Source organism: Asparagus officinalis, chromosome 10 (assembly GCF_001876935.1).
Source record: "Asparagus officinalis chromosome 10, Aspof.V1, whole genome shotgun sequence".
Taxonomy (NCBI): Eukaryota; Viridiplantae; Streptophyta; class Magnoliopsida; order Asparagales; family Asparagaceae; genus Asparagus; species Asparagus officinalis.
In genome coordinates this window covers 44,050,722-44,063,031 of record NC_033803.1, presented here as the reverse complement: position 1 = coordinate 44,063,031, position 12,310 = coordinate 44,050,722, and the positions used below count along the sequence as shown (strand labels likewise).

The following is a 12,310-nucleotide window of genomic DNA, read 5'->3' as shown; positions in this document are numbered from 1 at the left end:
AAGCACCCAAACTTTGCCCATGTCTGCCGATGTTTATATCATGAAGGAACTGATATATGCATGAATTGATGCAAAAAAGGGTGAGAGGTGAAGAAAATTAGTATAGAGATTTAAATGCAACCATGTTGTTCACTTAATTAGGTTTATTGTCAAACACTAAATATGAACAAGTCCAATGTTATAAGACCTAATGTTTATCATAGAAAAAATAAACATGATTTGAGTCAAAGATGTATGCCCTAATTGTCACTAACTTCAATCAGTATCTATATGTGTCTTCCTCATTCATGCATGCATACATACATGTAAATATGTATGTATATATACTGTATGGATGTGCGTGTGTGAATATGTGTGTGTGTGTGTACGTACGTATGTGTGTATGTATATACATATGTATATACATACATACATACGTATATATATATATGTATGTGCGTGTGCAAGCGGGTGCACGCGCGTGTGCGTGTGTGTGTGTGTATATACATACGTACATACATACATACATACATACATATGTATGTGTATATATACATGTGTATGTATGTATGTATATATATGTGTGTGTGTATGTATGTGCATACACACACACACATACATATGTACATGTTTTTTCTTACATATGACAGTACTACTAGATAGTATCAAGCTTGTGCCGTAATTGGTAGTCGGGTTGGATCTTGTATATCTAAATGCTTTATAGCATACTGCTATATTTTGTATGCTGTGTAGATCATTAAATATAAGCGTGATGCATGATATTTGGGCCACCATCTAGCTTTAACTCTGTTTAATAATGTCATTGTATACTACAAATTCCTTGAGCAACTTCAATCAGTGAACTTTAGGATTTTCGTGGAGAAGTGCGTCATGCGGGTGCTATATAACGCCAATAAAGGAATGCACGTTGGAAGGAGTCTATATATTACAAGTATGTAACAACACTTCTAGTTAGAAACCTTAACACCATGTCACCAATTTCACAATATCTTGTAGTTGTAAGAAATTTGTAATGTGCTGTATGCATATGGGAACAGGTAAATTATGCATTAAGCAATATGGCGGGTAGGCTTAATTGATAGATGTTCATGGTCATGGTATCTCTGCAATAGGTTGGGTACTGTTGATAATTCTGCATGTATTTTATGTTCCTGTCAATGAACAACATAGGATGTATAAATTTAACCCGTATAAATATAACTTGGAAAACAATAAAGAGAATTGCAGTTAGAAGCTTGTGTTTTCAGCAACTTCAAAGCTAGTCATAGTATATTATTTAGGGTAACTACTTTTAATAAGAAATGCTCTATTACATATTAGCCTTTAAAACTTTTTGCAATTATCATGCTGATAAAGGATAAAATTAAAAGAACCTCTATATTTTGTTTGGATCACTGAAAATTACCCAGTCTTGAAAATGACAATTTGTATCTCTCATTTTCAGATTTTAATCAAATAATAGTCAAAATTTTTTGGCAAAATTAATATGGTTTCAATACAGTGATTATATACATGTCTTATTGTTATAGCCTGTAATCTTAGTTTGTGAATACATTTTAGCTTATAGGAGGTGAAATGACGGGTCAAGCTGGCGGATTTTTTGGTAATTTGCCCTAGTTATGAACTGATCCCTGTAGTCATAGTGTACATATAACTTTGTCCCTCTCATTTTTGTTTGAGAACAAAAAACAATCCTTTCTTCTTTGTTTGTTTTGATGTTTCAAAAACAGATGGCTGTGGCAAATTTCTAGGACCTATGATTGTGTGTTCAGTTTCTAAAAATGGTATTCTCGGTGGTACTTCTAAACTGTAATATTTGAGATTTACAAAATATCATTGCATTCCAATTAAGTTTAATAATTGGTTCCATGGAAAACTTCAAAGCTTAATCGGAAGTCCCAAGTATTGCGATTGAATCTTACAAAGGAAATCTATATACTACTGTAAATTTACTTAGAAATAACTCCCAACTATTTTTCATTCTTCCCTTTGTCTTAGTTCTTGAACATCTAATTTTGGCAGTCTGGATATGGAGAAGCCTTAAATTATCATGTGCATTGTAATGAAATTTGAGGAGGGGAGAGTTGGGAAGGGGCTGAGTGAGTAATGTAACCCTGTTTATATGTCATTCTTTGACCAAGCATAGTTCTCCTTTCCGTCGCTAGCATCACCTCTATGCTTCAAAGTCATGCAACAAATTGTATTCTTGTGTGGCATCATTTGGCAACTTAACATCTATCGTGAAGTCTTGTATACTTTAAAAGACATCTATTCAGTACTCTTCTCTATTCATGAAACACATGAGAAGCTTGGAGAACTCCTTTAATTCCCAATCATTGCAAACTGCAAGAAGCAAGAAGATGACAGACATCAACTCAAGTGAAGTTCAAAATGGTGATTTCGAAGCCTTTTTCTTTTCAATCATATTTTGGGTATATTTTCATACTAAAGTTATAATGACCCGCTGATACCAACTTCAAGACAGAGCAGAGGGAGCCCCAACCTTTTATCATTCACTTTGAGTAACAAAAAATAGTACAATTAGTTTCCATTTTCCTTAAATACTGCTCAAACTTCCTTTTGATTGTTTGTTAATTGTTTTTATTTTTTATTTTTTAATGTTTATTTTTTTTTTATTTCGTATCTGATTTAGCTTAGCTTGGTCTTACCTTATTGATGTATCTTGTTCTCCTTTGTTTGCATATCATGCTGATGTTATTATACCTTCTCTCTAGTCTATTCTTAATTCTCCTTTTTTGGATATCATGTTGATGTTAATTTACCTTCTCTCTAGTCTCTACTATTAACCGTCATTTAAGGCATGTTTGTCTAATACTTATTTTTTGATGCCTTATAAGTTAGTTACTTATTACTTATTTTTACTTATTTTTTTGAAGGGCAAAGTAGACTTTTAACAACAATAAGTAAATCTCCTTATAATTGCCCAAAAGGTAAGTTGGGAAATCCCAACTTATTTTTTAGCTACTTATAAGTTAAAAATAAGTAAATTTTACCAAACATAATTATCGAACCTTATAAGTAAAAACACACTTATAAGTAAAAGGGAGAATTTTTTGAAAGAGATCTTTTTTGATATATTTAGCAAAAACGATCATTTTACTAAATATTTAGCAAATGTTGACATCTTTTTGGTCAGCTCACCAAAGCTGGTCAAAAAGAGGTTGGTCTTGCAAAATATGGATTTTAAAACACACGGGACTATAAGTCCCGTGTGTTTAGAGCTTGTTAATCGCTCCCTAAAAACATCACATAGAAAGCCCATGGGACTAGTAGTCCTGTGGGTATCCATAACATTGCACAAATAGCTCTTCCCATTGGAATCCTCGAGCTCCATTCATCAGCTAATAAAAATGGTGATTTCTTTAGCATTCGAACTCCTCACAAGATCTAAAATCATCAACTTTTCTCCTCCAGACAGCTCAAGAGGAGGGAGATTAGAGGCCATCATCAGACAGCTCAAGAGGAGGGAGATTAGAGGCCATCATCAGACAGCTCAAGAGGAGGGAGATTAGAGGCCATCATCAAACAACACTGCCGATCAGGAAGTGATCTCGGGATCAAAGAGGCGTTGGGTATGTTTCATCAGTTGATCGAATCGAACCCCAAACCATCAATTTGGTCATTCAATGTCATACTCACTTCAATTCATAGAACAATCAACAACATGTTAGGGAAAAAAATAACAGATATGCTCTGACACCCGTTCTGCGGAATTTGCTCTACCAGATCTTGTGTTAAGCAATGGAAAAAAGAAATCACACCAAATCAAATAATTTTCTTTATATTAAAGAAGATTACAAAACTTGTAAAGAGCAGATCTCAACTTGAGATCTCTCAAAAGAAGAGTCAACAGAAACTATCTGTTGTTCTAAAAGGCGTGAGATTTTACAATAGTAAAATCTCCTCTCTTCACTAAATCGCTACAGGACTTCAACAAAATAACTGAGTGAGATTTTCCTCTGAAAACCTCGAGCTCAATTAATGGCGCCGCCTCAGGAGTTATCGCTCTGAAGAAGAAAATCGCGGTTACAGTTGCTTCTCGTGCACAAGGTTCCCTTAAATAGGGAAACCCTAGCCAGACAGCTGTGTCTAGCTGTTTCCCAACAACGCAGGCGAAGAAACAAAGAGGAAAGGGGGAAGGCGAACTTCGATTTTGCCTGACTCAGCCCTACGCTCGCCTGTAAGAAGAGGGATCTCGCCTGTAGGGACTCGCCAGTCCTGGACCTCGCTCGCACAAGACCATCGAGTCCGCCTGCTCGATTTCCCGACTTCACTTCGCTCGAATTCGCCTGTTCGAGATCCGCCCGCGCCTAATGCCTTCGAGCTCGCCTGCAAGGAGGTCCAAAACCTCGCCTGCAAGCTAGGGTTTCGAGCTCGCCCGCTTGAAGCCCTCTTCGAGCTCGTCGTCGAAGCTCGCCGCCGACCAAGTTTGTGTCTACACTCTGTTTTCCAACAATCTCCCACTTGGAGACCAAACCGTCATCAACATGCTCTCTCTTTACAAGCATCTTCTCCTGTGTGGCTCCGCCCTCATCCCTTATATATGAAGGTCAACTAAAGTTACGCACAATTCCAGTTTCTGAATGGTGACTGTCTTAGTCAACATATCTGTAGGATTTTGGCTCCCAAAATCTTTTCCAACTGTAACTTCCCGTCCTCAATCATCGAGCGTATGAAGTGATAACGTAACTCGATGTGTTTCGTTCTGACATGAAATAATACTGGGTTCTTGGCAAGGTATATAGCACTCTGGCTATCATAATAAAGAACTTTGTTCCCCGCTTCAGTCCCAACTTCCAGGCACTCGGTTAACCAAATCATCTCCTTGCTCGCCTCTGTCACCGTGACATACTCTGCCTCAGTTGTGGACAACGTCACAAATTTACAAACGTGAGACCCAGCTCACTGCTGTCGATCCTAAGGTATAAACAGATCCCGTGGTGCTTCGCCTCGTATCATGATCACCGGCAAAATCTGCATCCACGCATCTCTGTAGTACCAACTTTTTTCTCCCGAAACATAGTGGCATATTCGTAGTCCCTCTCAGATATCGTAATATCCACTTCACGGCCTCCCAATGTTGTTTTCCTGGGTTGCTTGCAAACCCGCTCACAACTCCTACTGCATGGGCAATATCCGGCCTCGTGCAAACCATTGCGTACATCAGACTACCAATGGCTGATGAATACAGTACCTTACTCATGTGCTCTTTCTCTGCATCAGTCTTTGGTGATTGTTCACCAGACAACTTGAATTGGCTTCCAATGGGCGTGCTAACGACCTTAGCATTATGCATATTGAATCTCTGAAGTACTTTCTCAATATATTCAGACTGACTCAACTCCAGCGTCCCCTCAGCCGAGATGCGGCTGATTCGCATCCCAAAAATCTGCTTCGCTGCACCCAGATCCTTCATAAAAAATTCCTTTGCTAACTGCTTCTTCAGCTTGTTTATCTCTTGTAAACACGGTCCTGCAACTAACATGTCATCGGCATACAGCAATAACACGATATAACTCGAACCTCTTGAAGTAACAGCAATGATCTGAATTGCATCTGTCATAGCCAATGCTCTGCATGAAGTTATCAAACTTCTTATACCACTGTCGTGGGGCTTGTTTCAATCCGTATAAGCTCTTTTTGAGCCTACACACCATCTCTTCCTTTCCTTCCTCAATGAAGCCAACATGTTACTTCATGTAGATTTCTTCATCGAAGTCGCCATGAAGAAAGGCAGTCTTCACATCTAACTGCTCAAGGTAGAGATTTTCAGCAGCTACAAAGCTCAACACCACCCTGATGGTTGTAAGCTTCACAACAGGGGAAAATATCTCCGTATAATCCACTCTTTCAATCTGGCCTTGTATCTCTTCCTTCCATCACTCTCCTGCTTGACTCGGTAAACCCACTTGTTATGTAAGGCCTTCTTCTGTGCAGGTAGTTGGGTTAACTCCCATGTCTCGTTCGAGTGGAGAGAGTCCATCTCTTCTTGCATTGCATGCTCCCACTGCTGAGATTCGCTCACTTACATAGCCTCCTCATAGCATTCTGGTTCTCCGTCATCTATCAAAAGTAGGTAATCTAGTGACGAGAGATACCTGAGATTCGATTTGGATACTCTGGATGACCTCCTAAGCTCCTCGCCTTGGGTAGTTGGTTCTGCACCTGGAGTCTCCTCCGTTCTTTGGTCAGAATTGACATTATCTCCCCCATTTGGAAGTTCCTCCAAATCCATGTACTCGGATGCGCCCACATCCGTAGTGCTGCTCTCACTGTTTTGGCTCGCCTTGGCATTCTCTCTGTCCTTGTACATCACTTCCTCATTGAATATGACGTCTCGGCTTCTGATGATTTTCCTGTTCTTCTCATCCCACAGATGATACCCGAACTCATCAATGCCGTACCTAATGAATGTACACTTCAATGACTTAGCTTCTAGTTTGTCCCTGATATGGTCACTGATGTGGACATATGCCACACACCCAAAGACTCTTAAGTGTGAAAGATTAACTATCTTACCACTTCAAACCTCTTCCGGAATCCTAAAGTTTAATGGAACTGATGGGTCGTGATTTATCAAGTACGCTGTTGTATGCACCGCGTCCGTCCAAAAAATTTTTGGTAGACCTGCATGTAGACGCATGCTCCTCGCACGCTCTGTCAGCGTTCTGTTCATCCTTTCTGCTACGCCGTTATGTTGCGGCGTCCCTGGAGTAGTCCTCTCCAAACGAATCCCGTTCAGAGCACAGAACTTCTTGAACTTCTCCAAATTATATTCTCCACAATTGTCTGATCTTAGACACTTCACTTTCAGATCTATCTCGTTCTCCACCATGGCTTTCCACTTCTTGAAGATGCTGAACACCTCCGACTTGTGCTTCATGAAGTATACCCACACCTTCCTCGAGTGATCGTCGATAAAGGTGACGTAGTATGCCGAACCGCCAAGAGAAGACACGCTAGCTGGACCCCATACGTCTGTATGAACAAGCTCTAGCTTGTGAGCTTTAGGTGGTCTTCCACCCTTCAGAAAACTAACTCTCTTCTGTTTCCCGAAGATGCAGTCTTCGCAAACACCGACTTCTACCGAATCGATGCCGGTTAGCTTCCCTTCTGAGTGTAGAATCTTCATACCATTCTCACTCATGTGTCACAGCCTATTATGCTACAGATCTGCACTCTCCTTGCCTGCGGCAATCACGAGGGTGTCACTCGCGTGTGGAGTTAGGTAGAGGGTACCGGTTTTGTTACCACGGGCAACCACCATTGTACCGTTGGAGATTTTCCACGAATCTCCCCTTCTGCTCCAAGCGGACCTACCGAAATAAGATTCCTCTTCAACTTCGGTACGTGTCTGACATTCTTCAGAGATCACTTAGAGCCCTTCAACTGTATTTGCACGTTGCTTCTTCCAATGACACTACATGGTTCATTATCCCCTAAGTATACTTTTCCAAAGTCCCCTGCTACATAGTTCTGAAATAGCCTTCTGTTAGCAATGGCGTCGAATGAGGCTCCCGAATCAATAACCCATGAATCGGAATCGCTATCCATAGCGAGAATCAGCGCATCTTGCACAATATGAGCTTCTTGCTCATTTTTCTTTGGTGCTTTACAGGTAGAAGACATGTGGCCCTCCTGACCGCAGTTCCAACATTTCCCCTTGATGGGTCTCACCTTTGAGTTTGACCTCTTCTTCTTCGACTTCGATCGATTCCTATTTTGGTTCCCCATGTTATGGCTTCTGCCTCTTTGCTCGAGACTTAGGGCTGAACCCGAACCTTCTGATTCATTCGATTTTCTTCTAACCTCCTCGGATAGAATCATAGCTACCACCTCCTTCAGCTTCAACTTCTCTTTTCCCGCTGAGTTGCTGATTGCGGTCACACAACCTACCCAACTATTCGGCAACTGCGATAGTATCAATAGGGCATGTACTTCGTCATCAAACTTGATGTTGTCTGAGATAAGTTAATCAACAATCATGTTGAACTCGCTGAGATGCATCGTGAAGGAACATCATTCTGCTATCTTGAGGTTGAATAACGTCTTGACGAGATGCACCTTATTTGCAGCTGGTGGTTGCTCGTACATCGTTGCGAGTACTTCCATAAGCCCAACCGTCGTCTTCTCCTTTAATATATTGTGTGCTACAGATTTTGCGAGGGCCAATCGGACCTGCCCCAGGGCTTTTCGATCCAATATTTCCCAGTCCTCGTCGGATTCTTCTTTCTTCTTTCTTTTTGCTTTAACTATCAACGGACGGTAAAGATCCTTCTGGTATAGATAGTCCTCCATCTGTGACTTCCAGTAGGCGAAGTCTGATCCGTCAAACTTCTCAATTTTTGATTTACCTTATTCTGCCATTTCTTACACACACAGATCTGAACAAGAGCTCTGATACCAGTTGTTAGGGAAAAAATAACAGATACGCTCTGACACATGTTCTGCGAAATTTGCCCTACCGGATCTTGTGTTAAGCAATGGAAAAAAAATCACACCAAATCAAAAATAATTACAAGAACAGAGAACACCGAGTTTTAACGAGGTTCGGCAATTTGCCTACGTCCTCGGGAGCCACACAAATAATTTCCTTTATATTAAAGAAGATTACAAAACTTGTAAAGAGCAGATCTCAACTTGAGATCTCTCAAAAGAAGAGCCAACAGAAACTATCTGTTGTTCTAAAAGGCGTGAGATTTTACAACAGTAAAATCTCCTCTCTCTTCACTAAATCGCTACAGGACTTCAACAAAATAACTCAGCGAGATTTTCCTCTGAAAATCTCGAGCTCAATTAATGGTCTCGAGCTCAATTAATGGCGCCGCCTCAGGAGTTATCGCTCTGAAGAAGAAAATCGCGGCTACAGTTGCTTCTCGTGTACAGGGTTCCCTTAAATAGGGAAACCCTAGCCAGACAGCTGTGTCCAGCTGTTTCCTAACAGCGCAGGCGAAGAAACAAAGAGGAATGGGGGAAGGCGAACTTCGATTTCGCCTGACTCAGACCCACGCTCGCCTGTAAGAAGAGGGATCTCGCCTGTAGGGACTCGCCAGTCCTGGATCTCGCCCGCACAAGACCATCGAGTCCGCCTGCTCGATTTCCCGACTTCACTTCGCTCGAATTCGCCTGTTCGAGATCCACCCGCGCCTAATGCCTTCGAGCTCGCCTGCAAGGAGGTCCAAAACCTCGCCTGCAAGCTAGGGTTTCGAGCTCGCCCTCTTGAAGCCCTCTTGAAGCCCTCTTAGAGCTCGTCGTCGAAGCTCGCCACCGACCAGGTTTGTGTCTACACTCTGTTTTCCAACACCACACCCACCATTAGAATCTTGTTGTCATCATTTCTGATCTATCCAATAAGATGAATCGGGTCAGAGGCATTTCGCCTCATGGCTTCACCTATGGCATCTTCATTGGCTGTTGCAACAACATTAGCTGTGTTGATTTTATTGTAAAATCCATGGAAGAATCGCCGATATACGCAGAGGGATCAGAGGAGGACGACGATGACGACGACGACGAGGCGTGAAAAACATGGTAGCTCTCGGGCGGGCCCAGTCGTCGGACTCGAGATTGGTGAAGATGTTGAGGACGATGTTGTCGGAGAGCAAGGAGAAGAAGGCAATGGCCATGGTCGTCTTCTAGGGTTTTCTGGGGTTTGGAGGTTGAAGGGGAATTTTGGATTGAGATGGATTGGGATTGAGGAATGAATTTGAGTGGTAAGTGTTTGGGTTAATATCGGACAATTGAAAATTGTTTTCTGTTACACACAAAAAATCCACGGGACTAGTAGTCCCGTGGGTTTCTGTGTGGTGTTTATGAGGCGATTAACAAGCCCTAAATACACGGGACTACTAATCACCCTAAATACACGGGACTAGTAGTCCCGTGTGTTCTAAAATTCATATATTGCAAAACTGACCTCTTTTTAACCAATTTTGGTGAGCTGACAAAAAAAGGTCGATTTTGCTAAATATTTAGCAACACAGTCGTTTTTGCTAAATATTTATCAAATCCGGTCTCTTTCAAAAAAAATTCAAATAAAAATAAGTAGGTTGCCAAACATGCTCTTACTCTCTTTCATGTCGAAAAAGCGTTAGTCATAATCAAATGCTGTTATACACCGAGTAGTAGTACCCTTAATTCTGATTTCCTGTTTCTAAAAATTGGCTCTATTTTCCTAATTTCATAGTCGTTGGGTCACATGATCATTGATTCTTCAAAAGAAAAAAAAGGTACTTGTTGCAGTAATCACTGCTAATAACATAATTATTATTTGCTATTTTTGTTGCAGGATGCTGTGAAAGATATCGACTAGAACCCACTTCCTTTGTGCAAGTATCCGGCACAAGCATCATGCCCATGATACAGAATGTAACTTTAAAGGTATAGTACCTCTTTGTAGTTCTTGTATATTTACATGGCCATTTAGATGTAATTTAACAGTATCCTATTTTAATCTTTCAAAAGGGCTAGGGCATTATTTTCAATAAAGATGACTTGTGCTTTGCCTGTTGAAGACATTTTTAGAATTTTGCGAGAGCGCTATATTGAAGTCCTGATATTGACTTTAGAACAGTGTAATTGCTGCAAGTGTTACTCATCTCAAGGCCAGAATCAAGAAGTGAGAAAATTTGAGAAAATTTAGGGGGAAGTGCACTGATTCTAGCCACAAATTTATTTTTTCACTTTCAGTTTATAATGTAAAATGACTTTTTGCGTTATTGAAATGGGATAAATGAGTGCGACGATATCTTTTTAAGTGCAAATAAATGTTTAGCCAACTTTTTCATGCTTTACCTATTCGTTATTTACATGCGCTGCCACCTGGACTTCTTTTCAACTTCAAACGCAACTGTCTCTTGTTGATGCGTATCCCACCTTTTTTTTCTTCTTTTGATTGTAAAAAAACTTACATTGAAAATCAAGCAATGTCCAGAAATGCCTGACTCGCTGCATAAAATGGGAAATTAGATGACCAAATGCGGACATTCTGACGGGCTAGTCTTGCTAAGTCTCGGGCTAACATATGGCCTTGTCATCGAGTATGAGAAAACTGCACTAATTCAAGACCATCAAACTCCATATGAATTTCTTCTATTACATGACTCTAGTTAGTGAGATTTAGTTGTGCCTCCTACAACCCTTGAAGAACCCCCAAATGCATCAGGCTCTATTATGACCCTTCGATAGCCTCTGCTTGTTGCAATTCGAACTTCCTGCATAACACCAATATCTTCCATCAACTGAACACAACTAAAGTTACATGTGCCTTCTCGCTGAAGCAAGCACAACTGATCCAAGATTATCTTGGATGACCATACCAAAGCTAGCCAATGGATCCTCCTTGCAAATTGTAATATCTGTGTGAATTTTTGCCACCCGTCGCCCGTCACAGTTGCATTCTTTTGCACAATAGGAGGCAACGTCGATATGGACTGTTGGACTACTGCACTATCAAAACAATACATCGCCCCCATTTCATAAATTTGTTGCGGCCAATAATAAGGATGAAAACAAGTGAGATATTGAATCTTGCTTCCAAACCAGACCAACTTCCATACACGCTTCGACCGTTCACAATTAAAAACTTTATGCCTTCCTCTTTTCCACATAAAAAGCAATGGCCTTGGGTATGCACGTCTCTCCGGTTTCAAGTTGTCAATTGTAGGTAAGATAATGGGATTTTTGGTGGAACTAATTGCACACTTTCCATGGAACATAAAGCACATTTGAGAAACCGCTTCCGCCAAGGATTATATAACAAATTAAACAGTTAATTGTTAACTCACAGAATTGACATATTAGAGCAGTACTGTCAAATGTGAAACATAGCTAACTTGATACCGGAGTGCAATCTCAACGGTCATTGACTTCAGATATCTCAATACATGATCTTATGCTTGGAATTTATATTGCTAATCTCAATTGCTAAAAAATTACTATTAATAATTGGACGCCCCACCCTTCTCTCTGACTTAGTTACTAGCTTCTGCATTTACATGCTATTTTTGCTTGATATCTTCCACCTAAAGTCAGCTCCGTGTGGAATTTTTATTCTCATCATTGATTGCTAGAATTGAAAATTAAAATCACCTTATGGGCTGTTTGGTTGGTAGGAAATAGACCTGCAGCAGTAAATAATGCAGCAAGATTTCTGTTTCCATTGTTCGTTAAGCAACAACTTAGTTAAGAATGTAAATAGAATTATATTTTGTAAAAAGGAAACGTTGCAACATTTGTTGTGCCCAACTTGGCCGCAACAGATGTTGCAAATCCTTGCATTAACTAAAAT

At 40.4% G+C, this 12,310-nt stretch overlaps 1 protein-coding gene across 1 annotated transcript in view; it reads left to right on the top strand.

Moving 5' to 3' along the window:
* The window catches only part of LOC109825113, a 38,695-nt gene extending 27,881 nt beyond the window's left edge, over positions 1-10,814 (top strand). Inside the window, exons 5-6 of the mRNA XM_020391847.1 lie at positions 10,310-10,401; positions 10,486-10,814. Coding sequence (XP_020247436.1) covers positions 10,310-10,401; positions 10,486-10,491 — 98 coding nt within the window. The 3' untranslated portion in view covers positions 10,492-10,814. The remainder of the gene's footprint in view (positions 1-10,309; positions 10,402-10,485) is intronic.